Source organism: Staurois parvus, unplaced genomic scaffold (genome assembly GCF_062004578.1).
Source record: "Staurois parvus isolate SC_StPar_1 unplaced genomic scaffold, SC_StPar_1.0 ptg000056l, whole genome shotgun sequence".
Taxonomy (NCBI): Eukaryota; Metazoa; Chordata; class Amphibia; order Anura; family Ranidae; genus Staurois; species Staurois parvus.
The window spans coordinates 5016181-5030145 of record NW_028317852.1 but is presented as its reverse complement, the minus strand read 5'-3'; the positions used below and the strand labels follow the sequence as shown (position 1 = coordinate 5030145).

Genomic DNA, 13965 nt, shown 5'->3' with positions numbered 1-13965 from the left:
AATGAACCATATAAAATATGAATAAATCGTGCTCATTCATGAACCAGTCCAGTGTGACCACTAATAGTCCATTCTAAATAATATGATATGAGAATATCTACTTCAATCACAACACTTCAATGCTCCCACACCAAGTGCACAGGCTTCCTAACAAAAAGGGAAGACCTCTGAATTATGGAAGGTCCTCAGCATAGTAATATCACTGCAGTGTCACATCATATTATTTAGAATGGTTCATAATGGAGTAATTCACATTTAATGCACTTTATTCACATTTTTTCAAAGAATCATGGTTCATTATTCATCACATATTTTGAAAAAGTTAATCTGATATATGGGTCAATATTTATTATGGATTTAAAGAGGATGTTCACTCTGTAAACAAAAATGTAAAAGTAAATACTGTAGCTGCTGACTCACCTTACCTGTCCCAGCTCTTCGTTCTGTCTTTGGGTCCAGGCGTCGTCATCCTAACTGTGGGCAGCTGACTGTGACTTCTTGCAGCTTCATAGCAAGCTGCCCACAGCACATGTGCGAGCCTTGCCGTGCCCCATGATTGGTCCCGCAGTCTCCTGGGACCTCCAACATGTACCATGAGGCTACAGGGGAAAGGGGGTGCTGGGGGGAGGAAGAACTTCTGCTCCATTAGGGGGCTGGAGCAGAAGTGGGAACAGGTACCTGTCAAAAATCAGATAACTGCTCCCCTCCTCCCCCTCCAAAAGACACTCCTAAAAATGGGAGAGGAGGAGGAAAAGTGGAACTTCCCCTTTTGAGTGGAGTTCCTCTTTAAGAATTACTACTATATATGCACTTAAAGGGATATAGCACCCATTTTTCACACGATTAACGTAGAGCTATCAACAACACCAACTTTTTACTCACATTTCTAAGACACTGAAGATATGCAAACATACTAGGCAGGGATGCACCGATGCTAATTTAAGACCAAGTACAAGTACCGATACTTTTTTTCAAGTACTCTCCGATACCAATTACCAATACCTATTTTTAGAATAGTCAGTATTCTTTCTTTACATTTCAGCTGACAGTGGTATTAGTGCAATGCTTATACATACCATACACCCAGATAGCAGTTTCCCATACACATCGTACACCCAGATAGCAGATGTCCATACACACAGTACACCCAGATAGCAGATGTCCATACACACCAAACACCCAGATAGCAGATGACCATACACACCATACACCCAGATAGCAGATGACCATACACACCATACACCCAGATAGCAGATGACCATACACACCATACATCCAGATAGCAGATGACCATACACACCGTACACCCAGATAGCAGATGACCATACACACCATACACCCAGATAGCAGATGACCATACACACCATACACCCAGATAGCAGATGACCATACACACCATACACCCAGATAGCAGATGACCATACACACCATACATCCAGATAGCAGATGACCATACACACCGTACACCCAGATAGCAGATGATCATAAACACCGTACACCCAGATAGCAGATGACCATACACACTGTACACCCAGATAGATGACCATATATACCGTACAGCAAGATAGCAGATGCCCATATACACAGTACAGCCAGACAGATGCCCATACACACCATAAACCCAGATAGCAGGTATCCACAGACACCTAATAAGCAGATGCTCATACAGATACACATATGATGCACATGGCAGGCTGAGAGATGTCAGCAGACAGGGAAGACTTGCTGTCTCCTCTGCTCTCCTTCCTCCAGGAACCAATATGTGGGAATATCAGAGAACAGACCGCGGAGGGGGACACCACAACCCACTTCAATGGGATTAGCTCTGAGCAGTGGAAGCTGCATGACAGAGAAATAAGCCAGCTTCTCCTCCATGACATCACTTCTGGTATCTGTGCATTTGCATGAGTATCGATACTCGTGCAAATGCTTAGTATGGGCACAGATACCAGTATTGGTGCAACCCTAAGACTAGGAAAGGAAATGTGTTTACAGCAAAGATACAATCTTGTGTTATAGAGTCATTTATTCCAAGCCACATTTGTTTCAGGCTTGTAGGCCAGCATGAGTGCAGTGCTGTAAGCTAGCAGTATATTCTGAACCAGCAATTCTGGATGTACAATTGGCCAAGAATGGTATAGATGGCTCCACGATGTCAAAATGAACAATCCCCTTATAATTTGGATTTGTGAAAGAATGAAAGACGTAATATCTTCTGTTTTAAGAAGGCTCTATTGAGTGTCACACTGGTTCAGTGGAGGGCATTTTGGTTTCTTTTGACCCATCTTACCATAAGCTGTCAAGTTATATTTTCTTGAAATAAAAAGTAAAGATAAAATAAAAATTTCAACTCTGCACCATTTAGGCCAAGCTAATTCAGAACAGATTTGAGAAGGCTGTCAAAGGCCAGCTCAACTACCTTCTGTTCAGTACAATGCTGAAATAGTGACAAGGGACAGTCCAAAAGAAACTGAAGCTATAGCTTTATCAAATTACAATGCATGTACAAAAACATATTCAGATAAAGGAATGCAATGTGTAGCTTTTCCAGTGGAATAGTGTTATCATAGATTAAACAGTTGAACTATCCAAACATCTTGCATACGTTCTTAGTTGGGTAGATAGTGGGTTCAATCTCCAGCATTTTACATCTCTCGGGTTAGAAGACAGAGTTTACAGATCAATGCCACATCCAATGCTATGATGCTAAAGCAGGGGCAAGACTTCATAATGGAAGTTGACAAATCAGGGAACTCAAAAAAAAAAAAAATCTTCCAGTGGGAGTCCTTAAGAGGTACAAATTCATTAAATTATGTATCTTCTGTTTTTCTCTGCAGCAATTAAGCCAAACTGATCATAAATACATCCATGTCAAGCAAATATGCAGGAAAAAAGAATGATAGAAAAGAAATAGAAAAATATCACTCACCGAAGTTAATGAGGTTATTACATTGTATAGCCTGCACTAAAAAAAACCTGATCAGCTGCAATAAAAGCAATAGTGCCATTTGTATCAACTGGCTTATTTTGAAATACCGTATTTTCCGGCGTATAAGACGACCCCCTACTTTTCCTGTTAAAATATAGGGTTTGTGCTATACTCGCCGTATAAGACTACCCCTCTTCCAACGCACACCAAATACAAATGAAAAATTAACAGATTTTATTTCAATATGGTATGGTATTTCAGTATGGTATTACAATGATGGGGTACTATTCCTCCCACTGACACCAATGATGGGGCACTATTCCTCCCACTGACACCAATGATGGGACACGATTCTTCCCACTGACACCAATGATGGTGTCCCATCATTAGTGTCAGTGTGTGAGGAATAGTGTCCCATCATTAGTGTCAGTGGGAGGAATAGTACTCCATCACTGTCAGTGGGAGAAATAGTGCCCCATCATTGGTGTCAGTGGGAAGAATCGTGCCCTGTCAGTGGGAGGAATAGTGCCCCATCATTGGTATCAGTGGGGGGAATAGTGCCCCATCTTTGGTGTCAGTGGGAGGAATCGTGCCCCATCATTGGTGTCAGTGGGAGGAATGGTGCCCCATCATTGGTGTCAGTGGGAGGAATGGTGCCCCATCATTGGTGTCAGTGGGAGGAATAGTGCCCCCTCATTGGTGTCAATGGGAGGAATAGTGTCCAAACATTGGTGTCAGTGGGAGGAATAGTACCCCATCATTGGTGTCAGTGGGAGGAATCGTGCCCCATCATTGGTATCAGTGGGAGGAATCGTGCCCCATCATTGGTATCAGTGGGAGGAATCGTGCCCCATCATTGGTATCAGTGGGAGGAATAGTGCCCCATCATTGGTATCAGTGGGAGGAATAGTGCCCCATCATTGGTATCAGTGGGAGGAATAGTGCCCCATCATTGGTATCAGTGGGGGGAATAGTGCCCCATCATTGGTATCAGTGGGGGGAATAGTGCCCCATCATTGGTATCAGTGGGGGGAATAGTGCCCCATCATTGGTATCAGTGGGGGGAATAGTGCCCCATCTTTGGTGTCAGTGGGGGGAATAGTGCCCCATCTTTGGTGTCAGTGGGAGGAATCGTGACCCGTCATTGGTGTCAGTGGGAGGAATGGTGACCCGTCATTGGTGTCAGTGGGAGGAATGGTGACCCGTCTGTGGTGTCAGTGGGAGGAATAGTGCCCCCTCATTGGTGTCAGTGGGAGGAATAGTGTCCCAACATTGGTGTCAATGGGAGGAATAGTGTCCCAACATTGGTGTCAATGGGAGGAATAGTGTCCCAACATTGGTGTCAGTGGGAGGAATAGTACCCCATCATTGGTGTCAGTGAGGGGAGGAATAGTGCCCCATCGTTGGTGTCAGTGGGGGGGGGGGGGTGGGAGGAGGAATAGAGCCCCATCGTTGGTGTCAGTGGGGGGAGGAATAGTGCCCCATCGTTGGTGTCAGTGGGAGGAATAATGCCCCATCATTAGTATCAGTGACACCAATGATGGGGCACTATTCCTCTCAATGACACTTGCTAACCCCTGTTCCCGCATGGTGCTGCTGCAGCCAGCATACGTGGTTGCAGCAGCACCATCTGCACGGCACACTTACCAGTCGCTCCCTCACTCGAAGTTCGCGGGGCAGCTCGGCTCCGCCTCCTCGCAGGTGATTGGCCGCCTGTGTGCCTTTCCTGAGCTACAGTTCTGGCGCCCAATCACTGGTGAGGAGGCGGAGCCATGCGCCCACGCGAACATCTAGTGAGGGAGCGGCCAAACTGAATGAAGGAGCAGCCGTGCCTCCTGGACTGGGTCGTCGTGGGACTGGGACCGGAGCCAAGTAAGAAATAGCAGCCCCCTGCCCGCCCCTGTACTTAAGTGTCCCTTCCGTTGGAGGGGGCCGCCGCCCCCCTAAAAAGTGCTGCCCGACACCGTATACCGGCGTATAAGACGACCCCTGACTTTTGAGACGATTTTCATGGGTTACAAAGTCGTCTTATACGCCGGAAAATACTGTAACACAAATAATGTGAAAAAATAAAAACAACAAACAAACTCTAAATCCTTTTGTACTTCACAACCGACTTGTATTCCTGTCCTATTATAAATTATTCAAGTCACTGAAGTCAGCAAAAACTCTTACCAGGAAGAGGAAGCAGACGGAGATTGCACTTTTGAGCTATAGACATCATTAGATTTTCTTCTTCTCCTCGACAACAGTAAGAAACAGATAGACCATAGGTACCTGGAGGGGCAAAAATAAACTGTTAGATATACCATGCTGTGCTCTGTCTTTGATTATGCTATGTTCCACACAAATCCAAAAACAGGTAAAGAGCCACCAACGGGTCTTGCAGAGGAGAAAAATCAAAGCAGCAGTGCTGTCTAAGACATGAAGGTTAACAGAATAATAAACTCTTTTTGCAGGTATAGCTATGTAACACATTCACTAGAGGCCAATCAGCTGAGAGCCTAAAGATTTACTGTTGCTGAGGGGGAGGAAGCTACAGGACTGACTTAGACTGTACAGAGGGAACAGAGATTAGGGAACGAGAAAAGAAAAGAAGGAACAATGACAGGATAATCTGCATACTGAAAACAACATATAGTTTTCGGGACCAAGTAAAGGGAGTGCATTTTCAATAAGTACATGACTGTTCTGGGCTTCAACAAAATGCCATCCTCCAGCAAGAGGAAACAGGAGAAATTAAAATGGGAGCAATACTGGAGGCAATTTACAGCACACACTAATTTTGGTAGAATTAATAAATTATGTGGAATGTATGTTCTTTTGTTAACAAAAGAACATTGTTATCAAGCTGCTATGGGTAAAATAGCTTTACAAAGTTCCCCAACATATATGTGCTGATTGCTGTGTTTTGACATATTTAGATATTTATGTGCAAAGCTTGATTGATTTCCTGTGTGGTGTGATGTATCTCAGTTTATGGTTTCCAGATGGGCACTGCATGTCTTAGTGTAAACTTTTTTCCTGGTGCGGAGGGCCTTCCTCCTCCCATCCTGTTTTCGATCATGGTCTATGGTGCTGAGATTTTTTTTACATGTGCTCTAACATATGTAGTTTAAAAAAAGTACCCCTCTGTATGTACTTTGATGTAAGCATTTTATCCACTTGAGCTCCGGAAAGGTTTTACCCCCTTCAAGACCAAGCCATTATTTGTTATTTAGCATTCAGCTACTATAACTGGTAATTGAGCAGTCATGAAACGCTGTACCCAAATGAAAATCATATTTGTTTCACATAAAAAGAGATTTGTTTTGGTAGCATTTGACTACAACTGAATTTTTTACTTATTGTATAAACGAAAAAAGACCAATAGTTTTATAAAACAATATTGTTTTACTTTCTGCTATAAAAACATTTTGACCAAAAATGTATTTGGCTACATATATTGGTTTGTGTGAAAATTATAGCATCTACAAACTATGGTATATATTGGAATTTTTATTTTCTTATACTTGTAATGGCATTGATCAGTGATTTATAGTGGGACTATATTAGTGCGGGTGGGCAATCTGATACTAACTGGTGCTGGCTGGAAAGTACAATAACTGACATCACCAGTGACACTAATACAGTGATTATACTATACACTGTCACTGTAATAATGACACTGGCTGGGAAGGGGTTAATATCTAGGGTCAACTGTGTGCCTAACAATGTGTAACGTGTGTAGCTTTTTAGTAAATATGTGTTTATTCCTTCTCCCCTGTGTTTGAACACAGCCAATCAGTAGGTTTCAGCCATGAATCATTGACTGAAACCTGCTGACAAAATCCTGCAGTGTCCAAGTAAAACAGGAGTCGCGGTAAAATGCAGAAGGGCGGTCAGCAAGTAGTTATTGTTAGCATTTTCTTGTCAGGACATTTTGCGCATATCTTTTAATGACCTTACCACAATGAGTGGTATGGCAACTGCAACAGACTTCTCCCTTCTATGATGGCATAGGCTACTTAGTGGCTATTTTGTAATTTATTATCTGATGCACTTTATCATTATGTTGTCCTCTTGTGAGTGCTATGTATAGGTATTTTTTTTTCTACTTCTGCCTTTGCCATTTTTATGCAGGAGCCATTTTCTGATACTTTTATTTCAGCTAGGATGTAGTATTTTTGTTTTTTGGTCCACTATGATGATTTGTGTTTATTTTTATCTTTGCGCTATGTGATGTTGTTGGCAGGTAGGACTTATTAATCCCTTTACCCTATGTTTTAAGTGTCTTGATTAAGACAAACTGAGTTCTGTTGAAACGCTGACAGTAAAATGATGTTGCTTTAATTTATCTTGGTGCAAGACCTGTGAGTATCTCTACAAATGTTTTTGGAGATATAAATATATATATTTCTCAAGAGTGAACTAGTTTGGCGTTCAAGTGATATTCTTTATACGTTATTAATGATGTACGCTTTTGAGATAACTTAAATCACTTTGTCAGAGATCAATGTATAAAGGTATTCTAAGTTATCCCAAAAGCTTGCATCTTTAATAACTTAAGTTATTCAATAAAAACCATTACTTGAACTTCAAACTTTATGTATTAATGGCTATTAAACGGTCCAGCACTCTACTACTAAGATACTGTATACAATATGTAAATTTATATCGAGAAAGTGTTAGGTACACGCACACACAAATCTTAGAACATAGCTAAGCATTAAAATCATGTCCAGAGATGTGTTTCACCCAATAATGACTTTCTTCTTAATGATGAACGTCATATTCACTGCTTTCAAAATATGCTTGTCAAATTAAATCACAAGGCCCATCTGACACACTTACATAAACCAGGGCAATTATGTAGATTTAGAGGAAAAGATAAATAATTCAGGATCTAGTTAGCCTAATCTAAGGGATAAAGACATACATGTCCATGGAACATTTTAGAATAGGAAAAAAAAAAGCCCTAACCACTTCTTAAGGTACTTAGAATACATCATGTTCTGCATATAGCATATTGATATGCTCAGATCGATTATCATTAGGCCGTTATGGTCAAGTTTAAACAATTGTGGTCAGGTCTTAAAATCATGTTTGCTGTCGTATCGTTTACCAAATCTTCCAGCTCTACCAATTCGATGCATGTAGGTCTCCCAGTCATGCGGAACATCCAAGTTTACAACCAGATTCACTTTCTCTGCATCAATTCCACGGGAAGTCTTAAAAATATAAAAAGTTTATTTGCAACTGTATCATATACACTGGTAAAAACAGAAATGCTGACAACTATTTTGACTGAAGCAATTGTCTATATTATTACTATGGAATTACTTCTGAGAATCACCTATGTCTAAGTCAGAATGTAAGCACACTGAAAGGTTTTGGTTTGGTTTTTTTTGCTTGTAGTTTTCACTGACAGAATTAAAAGTTGAACTTAAATACTGAGAAGGCAAAGGAAAGTTTAATATCTTCAGAAGTCTAAGTTTAAAAAAGGATAAACTGTTACCATGTATGAAATCGCCTAACACTAGAAAATCACTAAGTTGGAAGAATGTTGGTTGTTCATCAGATTGTTAAAAAGTGAGCAAACACGCATACACCAGAAGACAGATTAAACTGAAGGCATTACAGACAAGAAAGGTGACCAGACCCAGATCAGATCTATCTCCTAACTCAATGGTCCAATGATCCATCATTTACATAAATGAAGCAGTACCGCAATACTACAATCAAAAACCATTATGCAGCAAAGATTGGTTGCCCTGGTGTAGGACAGCACACCAGCTAGGGACCCAAGAAGAGGACGATCAGGGCAGCTCTGTGCAAAACCTTTTCACAGAGCAGGTAAGTATAACATTTTTAAAAAATAACATTTGAGCCTTTAGAATCACTTTAACTGGGGCCAGCATGTTACACACGTATTTAGGGGGAAAACTCAAATATGTTAGTAATTATCAGCTCCTTCGCGCTGTTACTGCTGGTAAAGGTTCTTCTCCCCTGCAGCTGCTGACGCATTTAAAATTAGCAGGGCTGTACAGGACTCCGACACAGCCACATCATTTACAGCAATCTAGGGCAGCACAGTGGCTAAATGGATAGCACTTCAGCCTGGCACTACTAGGGTCGTTGGTTCGAATCCCAACCACGGCACCACCTGCCTGGAGTTTGCATGTTCTCCCCGTGCCTGCGTGGGTTTCCTCCGGATTCTCCGGTTTCCTCCCACATTCCAAAGACATGCTGGTAGGTTAATTGGCTTCTCTCAAAAATCATCCCTAGCATATGTATGTATGAATGTGAGTTAGGGAACATAGATTGTACACCCCTTGAGGGTTAGGGACTGATGTGAATGTACAATATATATGTAAAAGTGCTGCGTAAATTGACGGCGCTATACAAATACCTGAAATAAATAAATAATAATAAAATACATGTCCTGTCTCCCATCATGGCAGATGGACTTTCAGTTCTCAATGGACTATGACAGCACTGACCAGTGATCTTGTAGTCCACGGACACTTTCTGCAGCTCAGTAATTGTCTGCCTGTACAGAGGTACGGCAGTGCTTGCAGAAACCTGGCATTGTATCCACGACCCACTGATTGCAGGCTCTTTCTTCCTGGCACAGAAGGGAAGGGTGTAGGACTCTGGAGATACTATGATTTGGAAAACCTTTTTTTCATGCTATGTTTCTGCCAAACACTACGCCCTGCATCATGGTAGGAATCCTGAGGGAACCCCATTTATGGGTATTGATACATTTTCTAAGAATTGGAGGGGTAGTTATATTAAAAACAGGAGATTTCAAAACTGGAAACCTGGTGGATTTACACTTTAAAATCTTACACACCACATAGGCTTAACATTAAGAGGGATATGAATGCATTTATCAACAGTTGAATGTCTCTTGGTAGTTTTTTTTTCGCTCACAATATTTTGTGTCATTATAGGATGTCAATTTATGTTAAGATTCACTTTATATTTATTTATTTGTATTTTATTATATATTCTTCATGATTATTACTATAGAATTTATTGCAAATTGTCATATTTTTCTACCACAAGATGGCGCTGCGATCGGCAGCACAATGCTTTTTTTTTTAATTTATTCATATGATGGCTGGATTAGTGTTTTCCTTAATTGGATTTTTTAAGAGGTTTCCCAATTGTTAATTAGGTTGTAGTTATCAAATAATTTGATAGGGACAGGATATGCTGTTGTGTTCCTGGGGTTTGTGTCCAGGTTTCTTTCCGGTATCCGCTTAATTAGAGAGAGAGGGGGATTCCTTGTCCCTATAAATATGCACGACATCTTGAATTGGACTGTCCTCTATGAGGATAATACTTTTTTAGGTTCATCCTTGAGTCCATTTAGTGTGAAGATCTGGATTTAATGAGTGCCTAGGTCTATGGCTTGTCCCTGGGATCATACAACGCATTTTGACCCATTGTTAATCGGGGGTCATTACCATCTGGTAAGAGGTAGTGTGTTTGGTGGTAGTGAAGGATTCTTCCTCTTTCTCCTCTTGGCGGTTTTTGTGACATTTATACCAGTACTGTGGATCCGTGGGAGAGGAGCATATTCCCTATGTACCTCAAACCTTGTGGATTGGACTTTTTTATAGATTTCTTACACTTAATGTATACATTATTTTATATCTTATATATTATAGAAACACAAGAAGTTTAATTTATAGCACATTCTGCAACTTAATGGTCATATGTCAAAAGGCCTCAAGTATGAAGTGCCTGACAGAAGAAAGACAGCCTGCTTTTCCTCTCATTAAGAAGTGTCGTAACCTACCCCGACAATAGGAATAGGAGAACTTAGTGATTTCTAGAAGGGAACACACAGTCTGCTACATCAGACACCTCACATAGGAGTTCAAAATTGATTATATTTTTCTATAATTTGCATGTTAATGTTCTATTCAGGTCAAATATAAACAAGCCTGTGAACCAGTCTAACTACTTACAAGATCAGTTGAAATCAGAACGCGACAATGATACTGCTTAAGTTTGGACATTGCATCAAGTCTCTGGTTTTGATTCATACTACCTGCCAGAGAAAACAAAAACGATTATTTAACTGCAGACTTTAACAGGTATGTCAAATTTTTAATTAAGCAGGATGATAAAGTTGAAAATTTAGTCACACTATGATTGCACTGGATTGAAGTAACAACTGAAGCTCACATATGTAATTTTATTTAAGGAAAGTGATTATTAAAGTGGTAGTAAGTTATGGATTACAAACACCACGGACAGACAGGGTTTTTATAACAAAAGAGACCCACCCTTAAGCAGTGTTTCCCAAACTGAGGCCCAGGGCCATTTGCTTGTTTTTATCCAGCCCCTGGGGCACCGTTTCATCCACTGATACCACCTATAGAGCATAATTACCCTCACTAACACCAATGAAGGGATACAATGTCGTCGTCCCCCCTCCAATGACAGGGCACAATTCCTCCCAATGACACCAACAATGGGATACAATTCCTCCCACTTACAACAACGGTGGGGCACAATTCCTCCCTCTGACACCAAAGATGGGGCATTGGTTTTTCCCACTGATGTTGGGACCTTTTCTACTTCCAGTGGCCACAGTCCGGCCCCCCTAAAGTCTACAGAACATTAAACTGACCCTTTGTTTAGAAAGTTTGGAGACCCCAGCCCTAGAGGTTTCTTTTCTCATAAATGTCCTCCGTCAGCAGGCAATTCTGATCTGAGTCACACATGCACAGCTCAGACCACATTTACAGCCTGTTCTGTGTGCCACAGCGATGTGACTCCTGTGCCCAATCACGGGAGTCATGTCACCATGGCCCAGCAATTCAAGTGTCTGAGGATACAAAACCTAGAAGGGTGACCAGGTGAAGATGGAAGCCTCTGGGGACGAGGGAGAAATGTGTCAGTGCAGCTCTGGAGGTTTCCGTTTGTAGGCAAGTCTGTCATAATGTTCTAATATGCAGGGCTATATATGATGACTTAAACCTGCAGGAGGGGTCAATTTCTGCTTCTAGCAAGAAGACTTTACTGCCACTTTAATGGTGTCAGTCCAGGTATTAATACTAGGAGGCTTTCCACTCACTTCTTGCTCAGTACAAGCTAAAAAAACAAACAACAGGTTATATGTAGTTATTTTCAGTCAACCCCAGCAAAACCAGAGAATGGTTTAAACCCAACAACCACAGTCACTCCCAATTGAAATTAGTAATCAATTTGGATCAGAATGTTTGGGTCAGATGACACAGCCAAACCACATGAATGACAGAACGAACTATCATGTTTTATGACACTTGCGACAGAGTGAAGACTGGAGTTCATTCTATGCAGTATATGCTGAAATTTTACTCAAACATTTGTAGCTAAAGTAAACGGAAGAGGAATTTCCCTATGAATTACTAGTCTGTCTTATCTCTAGTCTAATCCTAGTTGTATAACCATTGCTGTGTACATTTGTTTCTATGTTTTTTTCTGCTTTATTTTTAATTTTACCCCCTCAGAGATTGTTTGTTTTAACATTCTGCTAAAACTTTGTGAAGTAGTACTGCTTGGACCTTGAAGAAGGGGACATACCCGAAAAGCTTGTCCTGAAAATTGTGTTAGTGCAAATAAAAAAAGTATCACGTCAGTACTCAATTGTTTCTGTCGCAAGTGCACTAATACAGCTACAATCACCTCAAGCAAGATGAAAGATACTGCACCTATGAGTTACTTCAAATCCTCCATGAGCAAGGGGTATGTTGGTTTTTCAATTTGAATTGAACCTGAACTCAAAAAGATCTGCTAAGGGAACACCTAGAATTGGCAATTGTGGGGGGGGGGGGGGGGACACTACCCAGAAAATATACATTTTGTTTTGAATACCTCCTGAAAATAGTTTACCCACTACAAGGAAGTCCAAAAGCAGTCTCCAACTACAGAGACAACATGAAAAAGCAGGGATTTTTCCAGATTGGTATACTTGAGAATACCCAAAATGTGTCAACTATCTATGAAGCTGCTTCCATGGAAGGGCTGACTCCATTTGGATACAAACCTCACTGTAACAATTTCTCCTTGAGAGCCTCCATTTGGAAGCCCTTTACACCCACTGTCTAACTATGTAAGTTATGTAGGGCAGGAAACGGCTCCATGGCCAAGGTCTGGAGAAAACATCAAGTGCCCCTTAGAAAACTATACGGGGAAGCCTTCACATCCTGTCCCAAAGTTACAAATAGAGCAGCACTGTCCATGTAATAAAAAGTGATCCTGTACCGAATCTGAGCGTACGAACCATAAATTTTCTATTCTACAGAATCAAAACAATGTTTCAATGTCTATCAAGGTGATGATCCTAGACGTCATTAGGATGAGTAGTGCAACTTTTCAGTAAACCAAAAAGCATTTCAATGTATTCCAAATGTGGGAGAAAAATATCCTGAGATAAAATAAATGCATTTTTTAGTGATTTGGTGGTAAAACTATAAAACATACTGGTTGATTCTATTCCATGAGGCAATTGTGCTCTTACATATAATAAAACCACCACACACCCCCAATAACATTTTAAATATTGGACAGATGCCTGAAATATACAGAAAGTATAAACTCAGATAAAGGTAAAATGAATAATCCACACTTACCTGATATACACACAGCTGGGAAACCTTTAGCTGTAAGAATATCTGCCAAATGTTGAGCTCTGTAAAACATAGCATATGCTTTTCAATTTCACACATCAGTAAAATGACTTGGTGAACAATAACCAATAACATATTAATTTTCAGTGTAATCCACTATCTAATCTCTTTTTATGGTTAAAGTAGAACTTTATAGTCAAAACAAAAATGAGCAAACGGGCAAGATTTTTAATGCAAAAGAAGCATGCGGTCTCTTCTGCATTAAAATGGTCCACCTGTATGTTCACCCCTGTACAACGAGTTGTGCATGCCCCTGTACAGTGAGCTCCAAGACATTGCATCACTGGAGCGGAGGAGAGTATAGTTCCGCTTTAAGCATTGTACTATGTAATGTAAAATTCACACTTTCATTAATGCTGAATA

General features: G+C 40.8%; 1 protein-coding gene across 1 annotated transcript in view; it reads right to left on the bottom strand.

Annotated features, from left to right (window-relative positions):
* DDX20 (DEAD-box helicase 20) overlaps positions 1-13965 on the bottom strand; it is a 56711-nt gene that overhangs the window by 12607 nt on the left and 30139 nt on the right. Inside the window, exons 8-11 of the mRNA XM_089668313.1 lie at positions 13546-13604; positions 10894-10976; positions 8034-8139; positions 5105-5206 (exon numbers count right to left, since the gene is read on the bottom strand). Coding sequence (XP_089524439.1) covers positions 5105-5206; positions 8034-8139; positions 10894-10976; positions 13546-13604 — 350 coding nt within the window. The remainder of the gene's footprint in view (positions 1-5104; positions 5207-8033; positions 8140-10893; positions 10977-13545; positions 13605-13965) is intronic.